This window comes from Bombus pascuorum, chromosome 11, assembly GCF_905332965.1.
Source record: "Bombus pascuorum chromosome 11, iyBomPasc1.1, whole genome shotgun sequence".
In the NCBI taxonomy this organism is placed as follows: Eukaryota; Metazoa; Arthropoda; class Insecta; order Hymenoptera; family Apidae; genus Bombus; species Bombus pascuorum.
Window position 1 is genome coordinate 298,989 of NC_083498.1, and position 14,608 is coordinate 313,596.

General features: G+C 46.4%; 1 protein-coding gene across 7 annotated transcripts in view; it reads right to left on the reverse strand.

Annotated features, from left to right (window-relative positions):
- Nucleotides 1-836: 836 nt before the first annotated feature.
- Nucleotides 837-14,608, reverse strand: part of LOC132911688 (acid sphingomyelinase-like phosphodiesterase 3a) — a 59,555-nt gene continuing 45,783 nt past the window's right edge. For all 7 annotated transcript variants that reach the window (XM_060968495.1, XM_060968496.1, XM_060968494.1 and 4 more), the window contains 4 exons: nucleotides 5,668-5,848; nucleotides 3,964-4,073; nucleotides 3,192-3,367; nucleotides 837-2,175 (listed from right to left, as the gene is read on the reverse strand). In XM_060968495.1, the coding sequence (XP_060824478.1) occupies nucleotides 1,923-2,175; nucleotides 3,192-3,367; nucleotides 3,964-4,073; nucleotides 5,668-5,848 (720 nt within the window). In that variant the 3' untranslated portion in view covers nucleotides 837-1,922. The remainder of the gene's footprint in view (nucleotides 2,176-3,191; nucleotides 3,368-3,963; nucleotides 4,074-5,667; nucleotides 5,849-14,608) is intronic.

A 14,608-nucleotide genomic window follows, 5' to 3' on the forward strand; every position in this document is an offset into this window, starting at 1 on the left:
AGATAAATATTTCAGTTTGCTTAGTAGAATGCGTTATGCCTATTCTTCGATACACACGATTTTTAAGAAACATAAATATTGAAAATAAAGATAAATATGTAATGGATATTACAAAGCAACGAGAAATAATACGAATAAATGTAAAAACTGTTAAAGATGTAGAAAATATTGACGAACTTGAAATTTTTATGATATTAAAACAAATGATTTTAGGAATGTAATTAATTCTGCACTGAGTGAAATAGATACGAAGAAAAATGGCTTTCCTGAAAAATATCATAACGTTTAATGATTCGTAAAACACAATACGGCAGAGATAAGAAAGTTCGTTAATAAGAAAGTCAGAAAACAAGGATCGATACCTCCAGATTGGTCCTTCGTTTTTTCCGGGCTATCAGATCGCATTACATTCTCGTAGAAAATGAACAATAGCAAATCATCTGAAGATGGCAGCAGCTCGAAGATGGAGTCAGGTAGTCGTTATTTTTACCGTTATTTATAGTACAATAATAACTGGATCTGACTTTTAGGCTATTTTTCCTGTTGATGTACATTGTGGTTGGAAAAACTGTATCGGAATGTAACTAGCGCCCAATTAAAAATAAAAGTTAGAACAAATGGAATTACTACGGTTCGTTATATGCAGACATATATAGTACATCGCTAGGGTACATAGCATAACGTGTTTCATGTAGTAATCTTCTCATTGTTTCAGGTATAAAAGTATTTATTCTTTTAATGTCATTGCAGTCTAACAAGAAAAACGCCCGATCATCGTCGTAACGGAAAAGGATTAACAGGATCATGTTTGGATTAAAATAACTCATAACTAGTAGTTACAAATCCATGACTCGTTTATTAAGAAATACTGTATTGTTCCGACAATCGCGAAATGGTACGATACGATAATGGTTCTTGGAGCTAAGAACGCTTCGACGCAGTCGTCCCGGGGTCACCGACATCCCTTCCGTTGACGGTGGATTCGAGTCGTGCGACATCACCGAATAATGAACGATTTCACGAGATCGATCGTGTGTTTCATGCATCGCGTAAATTCGTCGTTCTCCATTACGTGGATCGTTCTTTGTGTTCCGCGGCTGATTTTAGGCGCGCGCCGCGCCCTAATAAATACGATTCTCTCGTGTTAAAACAACGCACACAAACGCTTAAGAGAAGCAAGTACAACATCAAGGTTTCATCGATTTCTTTCATTTGCTTTCGTTTGAACCATGTTTATATTTCAGGGTTACCCTGTCGATCATCTCCCTCTCTCGTCTCGCGGTTACATCAGGTTACATCGCGGTTACATCGCGGAGCCACTCGCCACTACCGAGCAAATGCCAATTATGCCGTGAAATTTCGTAGACCGAGTAATTAAACGATCGTTTAAACTGCGAGGAAGCAGTCGTTCGAGGCGATTATCATCCCGTCGTTCGGCATACATAGAAAATACTGTGTTTTCGATGGGAACGCTCGCTTCGAGCCTACGAACGAATTCCCGCGGAACGCGTGACGTGAGATCGCTGTGGCGTTGAGAAGTCCCATTTTCCCGTGACGTCCAAACCCCTTCGCGTGATACGACAGAGAGAAGACGTGGACAAAGAGACAGACATCGAGGCAGACACAGAGACAAAGTGAATCACTCGCTGCGGTACATACCGACGCTCCCTTCCCTTCTCTATCCGGCTGCTCTCCTCCCCTTGCGAGCAAATATCGCGACAACGGAACGAGACATCGTCAACTGCAGTGGCAGTGTGAGATTGGCTCGAAGATTTTCTGCCGCTTAAACAACATCCGAGTTCGATCGGTCGCGCGCGGTGATCGCCAACGTAAATGTGATCGGCGCATCAGGAAGAGCAGGGAGCTGAGCTTTTGGTCGCTTGTAACGCAGACGTCTTTCGCCAGGCCGTTGGCATTCCAACCTACCGATTCGTCAGTAGCTGCGCACAAACCAACAGGACGAGCAGGTGCAGCGAGAAGTAGAGTCGCGGCGTGGATGGACCGGTGGAAGCGAGTGCGTACGCATACGAGGAGTAGCATTGCCTGTAGTTTTCTGGGTTCAGCCGGGTGACCGTGCAGTAATGATGGAGAGCGCAAGCTCCGTTCAGCGGTCCTCCGCAGCCCCAAATCTGCTCCACTTCCCGCGGCAACGAGACCGTGTTGGCCGCGTAGTATCTATGGGAATATAAGCGGCCGCGTGCGCGGAAAGATAATCAGCCGTGGAGCTGGCTAGGCTCTGCGAGACGCAAGCCACCGTATCGGGACAGTCATTAGCATCGTAATGACGCGATTGCGTTGAAAAGGGTAGACAGTTATCAGCGTCAAGCGGCTCGAGGAATTATCGTGCCGGATAATTGCTCGAGAAATATGGAAATTATTAATGCAGCAACGGGTTCGGCGCGTATACGTCGCGGCCAGCTCGTGCAATCGCCGCATCGGATCACGTAAATGTTACCGCGCAGTGTCGAGCAAATTCCCACATTGATCCCCGGGTACAGGTGCTGCGTGGTCGCGCAACTTTGTCACGAACAACCTACGTCAGTCATCCGTTAACAGCACCTCCCCGGTGGAAGAGTTTTCAAGGTCTTTCGCGCGATATCGCCCATTTCACGCGATTACGATAGCGGGGATGAGCACGAGACGCCTTGAAAGCGAAATTAAAGCGAATTTAAATTACGAAGTTTGTTGTGAAATTGAATGTTGCTGCAAACTTTCAAAGAATCTAGCGAGCTCGGTTAAAGTGAGAATTGCACCGTTTTAAATGTGAAAATCGTTGCTTTCGATCGTAGTCGATGTTCTATTTTAATGATTCATGATATATAAAATACTTTGAATATAAAACTAAAAGTAGGCGAAAAAAGAACAATATAAACGTACCTACTATTTTTGAATCGCGCCAACGTTGCTCTATTTCTTTACAAGGTATAGTTCAAACTCAAAGTCCGCAGTTTAATTACGAATCGCGTACCATGCAGCAGCAGAGGAACGCGAAAAAACCGAGAAATGCCAAAGTGGAAATACATCAAAGTAACGTTCCACATTTTCGTACGAAATACTCGAGCCCGAAGGAATAAAGGGAATGAAAGGGCGGTTGTAATCCGGATGATCAATGATCCCTGTCCACGATACGATCGCGGTCACGTATTCTGCTAGACAGATGGAAAAATTTGTCGGTCGAACCGTTTACGTACCTGACGAAAGCATAATCATTGAATTGCGTGAATCGGTCAGCCAGGTCGTGAAGAGTGATCGCTGTAATTTCCTGAAGTTCATAGTACTCGAGCAGAGAGTACTCGGCCAACCAGTTTGCCGTCCCGGCTGAATTCGCGTCCGGCAGATTAAGATAGTACTGCGTATAATCCAGCACCTGAATACGACGGAACAGAAGAGAAGATGGGTCGACGGATCCTATACAGGCTGTTAGAAAAGAAAAAGGCAGAAGACAAAAAGATACTTAAAGGCCTTATGGTACTTACTCACTCGGAAAAGTAAAACAATGTCTAACCATATCTTTATCGTTTATATAGTCGAAGTACATGCAATAGAAGTAGAAAAGTTCTCTCTGCTAGCATTTTTCGTTCGCGTTGGCGAGGGTTCGGTCGATCGGCATTGACTAAAATTTTGTTCCTACAAACGGTGTTCTACTGTATGTCGAATCACGATCCATAAATGTGAGCTTTGTATAGAAATGGGAGGAAGACATATTAAACATTTACAAATACGAGGATTTGTACTAATCTTCAAGCGTTAATAAGAGTTGTTTTTACACAGAAAGTATTGGCTTTATAGTCTCTGTTGATCAGACATCTTTCGCTTTACTCACCATAAGCTCTTTAAGTATCAGGGGTCCTTTTTCCAAACATCTCGTATGCTCTACGTTTCTTTCAATCGAAAAATCGCATAAATAGAAATCGTTCGGTCAGAGACTACGAACGTCACGTAACGTAGAACATTTTTACCTACCTGACCAGTGGCAGTTTCGAATTTGTACAATCTTAAACCTGGATTGTTCGGTCCCCCAGGCGTGCTCGGAGATATACTGGGTGCCATCATTATCCATGACACCGGCAGACCTAACGGCACAAACGTCATCACGATAAAATCAATTATTCTTTGAATTCTTTCCGCGCGTCGCAATGTGTATACATATTTGTGGCCGAACGAGTAGGGTGTTAACGTAAGTGAACGTAAAAGAGATAGGAACGTTTTAAAAGCGCGCCAAACTCGCTGGCGTGACCGATAAAGCGGACTGTAAAACGGCTGAAAAGTATCCTGGCTATTGAACGACACACGCGGGGAATTTATTGATTATCGTTCGCGGCCTCGGTCGTTTCGATGAAGGAACGCTCTGAAAAATATGAGTAGAACGTGACCGAATGGACCTATACAGCATCGTAAAATTGAACCACCCTGCGTTTACAGTCACTTCACCGACAAAAATGCATCGGCGTTTATTCGATCGTGAAAATTATTTTCGAAAATCTAAGATATTGCAAATTCACCAGGAGAAACATTAATATTATTGTTATTTACAATTATAAAGTTTACACGTTTCGTGGATATTCCAGGAATCAGTAAACTACGGAGAATAATATAAATCAACCAGAAGATACAACGTGACAATCAACGTAATCGTAAATTAATCACGAAAATGTAAACAAATTAATGCGCTTCAAAGGTTGATATGCTTCGACAACACATCAAAAAGTTTTATGTTATTTCCAGAAATCGGAGCAAAAATTAGCAAGATTTCGAAATTAGCAGTATGAACGTAAAAGAACTTTTGCATACAATTATATATATATATAAATAGTGGAAAGATTAACAAAGAACGTTTTGCTTTAACGTATATACGATCGTTAATCTCAGGATAACAAAATAAATTGCTCGTTTAAGCTTTCGTTGGATTACGGGCGATCGACATCTACATTATCAGTATATCAGGCAAACTACATAGGAATAATTACCTGCTCGAAGCTTAATGCATTTTATAGATTTTACTGTCGAGCCGCATCCGTGACGGAGTTTGTAATAAAGCACCGACGGCACGCGTTTTTCACCGTTCCTTTATGGTTGAACTGGGACGCGTTCAAACTTAGCCAATACGTGTTGGATCGTTAGGAAAGTCAAACCGCTATTGAATCGCCAACAAAGACGCGCTTCAGCCCGCAAACGACAAAAGCGAAATACGATAAAGCCAAAGTCAGCGTGACAAAAGGGAACGAAAGGATCAAAATCACGAATACAGCATCAACGGTATTCACGAGCGTGGCGTTTTGCGAACGGCGTAGCGAAACAATCGTGATAAAGACGTAGTAAAAGAACGAACGTCGATTTTACTTCCATTTCGATGCATTGAACGTTAAATGTTTCCACGCGCGTAAAAAAAGAAGAAAATTCGAGTTGTTAAGTTCGAAGCACGAAGAAGAAAGATAGGCCGGAACAGAAACGTAGCGTGAATCAAATGTAAGATACGGCTGCGCGCACGAAACTGAAAAAGAAAGAGGAACAGCAACTTGGTGAACCGCACATCGTAAAAGGCTGAACAGAGTTTTGGGCGCGATACGATGCCTGCGCATCGATCCGACCACCTCGGTTGATTCACCGCGTTCAACCGCCACGCTTGTTGGTATTGCCAACAAGAAGGGACAAGACGTATACACGTACCGGTATCGCTATAAACCACGCGAAAAGTGTCCGAGTGCCAGTGACCGAAGAATTGACCGCGAATGATGTCCGAGTACAACCGGATCAGCTGGAGATATTTCGTATTGTGACGTTCGCTCAACATCGCCGCGCCGCTCTCACGATCGTCCACCCCTGGTGGTGTGTGACCTACGATGTATACCTAAAAACATTATACAAAATATCGTTTTAATTCAGATTCTTCGAACGAATCTGATTTTTCGTTTGTTAATCGATCATTCTCATCGATGTTACCCGTATTGCTTCCTTTCGTATTGTTAGACAAATTCCAAAATTCGAGGAAACTACAAAAGAATCATTGCCGACGCGCCTCCTTTGAATTTTATGCCAAAGCTGTTTTAAAAACACCAAACTTTTTAGTAATTAACAGTAAAAACTTCTTCTTGGATGAAACCAAAATTACAGAGAGGTAAGACGTTCGATGACCACAGCAGGATTAATGCTGTTGTAGTATCGTGGACAAAAAGGCCTAAAAATATCGGGTGAACCATAAACATTGTCGCGAGCCGAGGCGCCGACAGGCCCTGTTACGTCGACCGACTCTCTACCTGAGCCGGACCTCACAGCGCGGACGGATGGCAGCCAGATGCCCGCACATCCTTATCGCATACTCTTGAAAACACTCGCAGCCTGACTATAAATCTCAGAAAACTCTGGCGAAAGTCTTTCATCGCAAACAAGGACTTTTCCACGAAAGCGTTTTCTAAGGTTTCTGGTTAACGTCTTGAAAACACGTGAACGCTAAGTGTTCACACGTGCGATGCCTCCTACTCCCAACTTTCCATCGAGGGTGGCTAATACCCTTCCTAGTCTATCGATAGTCTTACTAACCAATAGAAACAATTTCTATTACCCTCACTTCTCCAACCAAAAACTGTCATCAACAAATCAGATGATTCCGTGCGTTAGACACACCCTTCCTTAGCTCACCTCCGACACAGCATCGTCACGATCAAGTCAGTTCGTCTTCGTCCTCAAATCAGTCACTACGTCTACACCGTAAGGTCGCAATCTAACATTCGAACCGATCAATCGCAGTCGAAAACTCTCTGTACGGTCGCGTCCAAATTAATCACATTGTATAATATCTAATTCGAACACTCTAGTGGTAACCTCCGACACCATCTAAACCGATCTCTTATATACATTGTAAGTGATTCTGATATAAATATATATATTTATTCTACAATAGTAGAATACGTTGCACTCATTGAATCATCCCGGTTATCCTAAACGAAACGCGGGGAGCGACCATTTCGCGGCGTCGATTAACCGAATCGTAGCGAGAATTTACGACTCTCGCTGACGCGTTTCCTCGCGACCGCGTCTCTCCGCGAACGGTCGCAACATTTGGTCCTTCGAGCCGGATCACGTGTCAGTGAAAAGGTGGACTTATCAGTGAACATACAGTGCCACGTGAATCCATCATAATTGGCGGAAGCGTTACCACTCCAGCGAGGCCAGGCGCATCACCTTCGAAGAGGTACAACCCGTTGGTCGAAGAACGCAACCACTCAACCTCCCGCCGCAGCGGGACAATCAGCAACATCGCAAGTACAACCAATTCAACTTCTCTACCATTGTGTCACCTTCGGGAAGGATCACCTTCCTCGCGAAGCGCACATCAACCACAGTCCGCTGCATAGTAACAAGCGATATCTTGCCGTCGGAACAACGTCGGTCTCATACCACAACTCCAAGGTAAGCCCAATCAAAGTATCGAAATCAGCAATGGCGCCCAATCTAGAAGAGCGCACAAAACAGTTGATATTAAAACGAGAGGCGTTCAGAAAAGAATTAGAGATAGCTCGCGCAATACTCGACAGTTATGAGGAAGGGGGCCCTATCCACACCATCCAACGTACTTTGAAAGAGTTAGAGATAGAATTCGCATCATTCAAAAAGAATCAGTGTGACCTAGACGATAGGGAAGAAGGCCCGACACAGCAAGATCGCGTGAATTTACAACGGACATTCTATACTATCTTCGGGGACGCGTCGGCCATCATTGACACCGCAACGAAACAATCAGAGCCGACGATCCGAGTTCCGACTTCGAACATTTCCTCGCCGGAACCCATCGAGTTGCCAAAAATTCAGTTACCCACGTTTTCGGGTGCTTACGAGGACTGGCCAGGTTTCGCGAATCAATTTCGTAACACGGTTCACGACAACCCACGAATCGACGACTGCAAACGTTTAACATATCTTCGATCCTGCTTAACGGGCGCCGCGGCGCTAACCATACCATCTTTGAATAACGTAGCAACCAATTATTCCGCCGCGTGGGCAATACTAGAGAAAAGGTATAACAGGCCAGAGAAGATCGTGCAGAGACACCTGCAAGAGATATTCAACACAGGCCTCGCATCGCGCACAGCACACCTAGACCTGCAATCCTACGCGACCAAACTAGAATGGCATTACAAGGCATTAGAGTCGCTCGGACATTTGACGGCAGACTCCGTGCTATTATATCTATGCACCTTTAGATTAGACCGGGATACCGATCTCATCTGGAAGGATAAAACACAACACACACCGTTCCCCACATTCACGGAATTCCTCAATTTCTTGAACGATCGGAGTCTACTCAGCGAACCCTCAAGGACGACGCGCCAGCCACGCGGGCAGGCGTTTGTCACATCACGATCGTCATCAATTTGTCCAATGTGTAGCGGACCGCACAAGATCTGGACTTGTAGAACCTTTAGAACGAAAACCATCGAAGAGCGCATCAGGGCCGCCGAAGAAATATCGGCATGCACCAACTGTCTGACGACAGGACATACACTCCCACAGTGTTCCGCCGGGTCCTGTCGCATTTGCGGACAACGTCATCACACCCTTCTTCATAGATCCGATGCTCAGACTACGGATCGAACCAATTCCAGCAACGAAGAGCCCGCAACGACACCCCCAGGCAAAGGCAGAAGTCCTTCGAAACACCCAACTAGTACATCACCCAATCAATCGTACCCTAGTCCAGTATCCGATATCCAACAACAAATCACACAATGACAACCACAGACCGACGCGACTCGGAAAACCGAATCACTGCTCATAGACTTTGTCACCACATTACCCAACGACCTGTTAATATCTGCACGCATCAACATTTTAAACGATAAAGCTCAACCAGTTCGCTGCCGAGCATTGTTAGATACCGGTGCTAGTATGAATTTTATTACCGAACGCCTTGCAAACTCTTTAGGACTTCCGCAACAGAAGTGTTCCATCTCAATCAAAGCCCTCGATGTTTTATCCACGACGTCAAATCGTTTTATTACAGCCACGATCACATCCACTAACGGAACCTACCAACGCACCTTAAAATTTCTCATCATACCAACAATTTCGACATCCATTCCGGATCAACCAATAGACCGATCAACAATCCCAATACCCAAGAATATCCATCTTGCCGATCCAACATTCCATTTACCATCCCCAATCGATATTTTGCTGAGCTCAGGGCCCACCATTGCATCACTATGTGTCGGCCAAATCAACCTTAATCCGCCAACAGGCCCCGACCTCCGTTTACAAAAAACACACTTCGGGTGGGTCATCGGGGGGAGCCCGGTCTTCCCGTCAACGGCCAGGGCATTTCACACCTTCACAGCAGATCTTGAAACGGATCTTACTCGCTTTTGGGAACTCGACGAGGGACCACAAACAAAACACGTGTCAGAAGCGGATCGACAATGCGAGGAACACTTTCAAGCGCACGTCCAACGCACCAGCGAAGGGCGATACATCGTCGCACTCCCGTTTAACGACAAACTTTCCTCACTCGGATCAACTAAAACAATGGCGATGAAACGACTCGCCTCTCTTCAGCGCCAATTCCAACGCGATCAGAAATTCGAAGCAGCATATCGGGCGGTAATTCAGGAATACTTGGAATTAGGGCACATGACGACAATCGCATCACATCATCAATCAGCCGATGAACACTATCTGCCACATCACGGCGTAATCAAGGACTCGAGCACATCTACAAAGCTCCGCGTCGTGTTCGACGGATCCGCACCGAGCACCACCGGAGTTTCTTTGAACGACACCCTTCACACAGGACCGAAGTTACAAGAGGACTTATTCGATATTCTCTTGAGATTCCGCTCTCATCAGTATGTTCTCACGGGTGATATCGAGAAGATGTATCGACAATTTCTCGTACGCCCGGAAGATCGTAAGTATCAGAAAATTTTGTGGCGCAATTCGAACGGCGAAATCGAAACTTATCAACTCAACACCATCACGTTCGGCCTGTCGGCCGCACCCTACCTAGCTATCCGATGTCTCAAACAATTGGCAAACGATGAAGGACATCGATTTCCGCGAGCTTCGTCAGTCCTGCAGCGGGATTTCTACGTCGACGACGCCCTTACCGGGGCTGACACGATGAGCGAGGCGTTGTCAATCAGAACAGAACTCACCGAACTTCTCCAACTGGCCGGCCTGAAAATCAGAAAATGGGCATCCAACAACCGCGAACTACTCAACGGACTATCGGACCACGACATAAACCAAAACCTACAATTGGGTGAGTCCCAACCATTAAAGACACTTGGAGTTTATTGGAGGTCCTCCGATGATTCAATCCTTTACTCAGTCGCCGCCATGGCCAATATTCCTCACGTTACCAAACGATCGATCAGCTCCGTAATCGCTAGGATTTACGATCCTTTAGGACTACTCGCGCCAGTAATTGTTCGAGCAAAAATATTACTACAGAGAGTCTGGGCACTGAAGGTCGATTGGGATGAATCACTTCCCGCAGATTTCCATTCCGAATGGAGCCGCTATTATTCCCAATTAGCGCTCCTGAACAATATCTCGTTCCAACGCAAGGCAATAATCGGATCCGCAAAAGAAATCGAAATGCATGGTTTCTGCGATGCAAGCGAGAAAGCATACGGAGCTTGCGTTTATCTACGAACCATTAATCCTGACGGCCACGTGCAGGTCCAGCTTTTAGCCGCAAAATCAAGGGTAGCCCCGCTCAAGTCCCAAACCATTCCTCGGCTTGAATTGTGCGGAGCCCTTCTTCTTACGTCCCTGATGTCTACCATACAACAGGCTCTATCGCGCAATGTGTCTCGAGCCGTCTACTGGACCGACTCCACCATCGTCCTCCATTGGATAAGCACGTCTCCTCACACACTGAAAACGTTTGTGGCCAACCGAATCTCCGAAATCCAGACTAGAACTAGTTCGCACGATTGGTGCCATGTTCCGACCAACGACAATCCCGCGGATCTAATCTCGCGAGGACAAACGCCTGAAGAATTTCTACGCCCGACTATTTGGCAACACGGTCCTGAATGGCTCCAACTATCTGAAGAACACTGGCCGACATGTACACTGCCACCACTAACGGAGTTACCGGAACAAAAACGAGCAACCTGTATGTCCGCAACCCCCGCCGATCATGGATTTCTAGAAAGGTATTCATCTTGGCCTAAGTTGATCCGGATCATCGCTCGCTGTCTCCGTTGGAAACATAAAAACAATCCGACTACACCCATCACGGCAACTGAATTAAATACAGCCCACAACAAGATCATCAAACTACTGCAAGGCATCTATTTTTCCGCAGAAATACGTGCGCTCCAGAAGGATCGAGACGCAACAATAAAGGGAAAGCTCACGCGACTCAACCCGTTCATAGATAAGGAAGGCATATTACGCGTAGGCGGCCGACTTAGTCATTCACTGATACCTTTTCCTCAAAAACATCCGATAATTTTGCCTAAGTCATATGTTACAGCACGCATCATCGATCATGCACACAACGTCCACATGCACGCAGGAACACAAGCCACGCTGTACGCCGTACGACGAAGATACTGGCCCATCGACGGTCGAAGTCAAGTTTGGCATACGATCAAGAGCTGCGTCCGTTGCTGCCGCGCTCATCCACCGCCGGTGGATTACATTATGGGTGATCTACCTGAGGCGAGAGTGACCGAGTCACGCCCATTCACGAACGTCGGCGTCGACTACTGCGGACCATTCCACATCAAGGAAAGGAGAGATCGCAACCGCCGCCAGGTCAAGGCATATGTTGCCATCTTTGTATGCTTAGCGGTTAAGGCGGTGCATATCGAACTCGTCGGCGATCTCACTAGCGAGGCCTTCATCGCCACACTCCGAAGATTCATCGCTCGACGCGGGTTTTGCTCTACCATCCATTCGGACAACGGCACAAACTTTGTTGGGGCGAACAACGAATTACGTGAGCTTCACGAACTCCTACGATCGAACGATCATAATTCCAAGGTGGCCTCATTTCTGTCAGATAAGCACATTGAATGGCATTTTATTCCCCCTCATACCCCGCACTTCGGCGGACTCTGGGAAGCAGCGGTAAAGTCATTTAAACGTCATCTCAAACGCGTAATCGGCAACGAGTTACTCACCTTCGAACAATTCAACACCCTCATTATTGAGATCGAGGCAATCCTCAACTCACGACCGTTAACTCCGATATCCTCCGATCCGAACGATCTCCTAGTCCTCACTCCCGGCCATTTCCTCATCGGCGATTCACTAATGAGTTTACGGGAGCGAGATTTCAGAGACGTCCCTTCCAATCGGCTCTCCAGATGGCAACATCTTCAGCAGATCAGGCAACATTTTTGGAATCGCTGGCATAAGGAATATTTAAACGAATTGAGCAACCGCAGCAAATGGAACAAAGGTGGGCACAACATCCAGGAAGGCGCAATCGTCATCCTCAGAGAGGACAATGTGCCCTCTATGCAGTGGCCTCTGGGACGAGTTATCAAGGTCCATCCAGGCGACGATGGTGTCATCCGAACGGCTACGATTCAAACGGCGAAAAACATCGTGGATCGAGGCATCAAAAGACTTGTCCCACTGCCAATCCATCCTGACTTCAAGGAATCCGGACAATCAGCAGTTGAGACGAGGGGGCATTAGGATCCCAACCACGCCGCGACACCCAACGTTCATTACCTACCAAGGAACATCACTGGGAGAACTCGAGTCGGGCGACTCATCGGGGGGAGCCAAGCCTCCCAATCAACTACAGAACCCCGCATCGTGTCAAACGAAACAGCATCAAGCAACACTGGAATTCCGTTCAACGCTACCTCTTGGATCAAGCTGGTCCACTACATTCCAGGACCGAGACGGTCCACGATCATCCAAGGACACTTCCTGGGTCAATAATCACAACCGCAAGTTTCCGTACAACCACAAGGATCACGACGGTCGAGACTCCGACTCCCGAACAGGACATAAACAACATACTTGTCAGATTATCATAACTCTGTTATTTTTCCAGATATAATCTGGACTCTCCGAGTGGAACAGCATCCGTTCATCAGCCTCGGAATCAACCACTGCAAACCATTTTATGTCAACGAGCAAAGGGATCGCAACCGCCACAAAATCCAAAGTCATCGCTCTTCGACAGGGATGCTCCATCCAACTGTCTCCAGCTAGCATCAAGCGGATAGTACCACTACCGAGCAGATCGACACCAGATGACTCCGACCTGATCAGCAGCAACGCGATATAATGCGAGATCCACCTCATCTAATCAATCACATCATTTTGATCGGTACCCTCTCAACGGGGGGAGGATGTTACGTCGACCGACTCTCTACCTGAGCCGGACCTCACAGCGCGGACGGATGGCAGCCAGATGCCCGCACATCCTTATCGCATACTCTTGAAAACACTCGCAGCCTGACTATAAATCTCAGAAAACTCTGGCGAAAGTCTTTCATCGCAAACAAGGACTTTTCCACGAAAGCGTTTTCTAAGGTTTCTGGTTAACGTCTTGAAAACACGTGAACGCTAAGTGTTCACACGTGCGATGCCTCCTACTCCCAACTTTCCATCGAGGGTGGCTAATACCCTTCCTAGTCTATCGATAGTCTTACTAACCAATAGAAACAATTTCTATTACCCTCACTTCTCCAACCAAAAACTGTCATCAACAAATCAGATGATTCCGTGCGTTAGACACACCCTTCCTTAGCTCACCTCCGACACAGCATCGTCACGATCAAGTCAGTTCGTCTTCGTCCTCAAATCAGTCACTACGTCTACACCGTAAGGTCGCAATCTAACATTCGAACCGATCAATCGCAGTCGAAAACTCTCTGTACGGTCGCGTCCAAATTAATCACATTGTATAATATCTAATTCGAACACTCTAGTGGTAACCTCCGACACCATCTAAACCGATCTCTTATATACATTGTAAGTGATTCTGATATAAATATATATATTTATTCTACAATAGTAGAATACGTTGCACTCATTGAATCATCCCGGTTATCCTAAACGAAACGCGGGGAGCGACCATTTCGCGGCGTCGATTAACCGAATCGTAGCGAGAATTTACGACTCTCGCTGACGCGTTTCCTCGCGACCGCGTCTCTCCGCGAACGGTCGCAACAGGCCCATCAATGTGTCGTCGGTTCTTTAGCTGAAAAGTTTCGTGGAAAAAAGGTTTGCGTGACTGTGGCCACGAGCGGTTGCGAAACACGTGCGTGGCGAGACTAAGACAAAGGGACAAAAGGGATGCTAAGGCAGAGAGACAAATTCTCAGTCAGTGTCAGTAGAGAAGTCAGAGAGTGTGAATCGAGAAGTCATGGAGTGCGGGTTGCGTTGTCGATGTAGAGTTGCTAGCGTTGTTGGGAGTAGTGTTGCTAGCGTTGTCGAGGTAGTGTTGCTAGCGTTGTCGAGAGAGTGTTGCTAGCGTTGTTGGGAGTAGTGTTGCTAGCGTTGTCGAAGTAGTGTTGCTAGCATTGTCGGAGTAGTGTTGCTAGCGTTGTCGAGAGAGTGTTGCTAGCGTTGTCGGGAGTAGTGTTGCTAGCGTTGTCAAGAGAGTGTGATCCGAGAGCGAGTGAGAGAG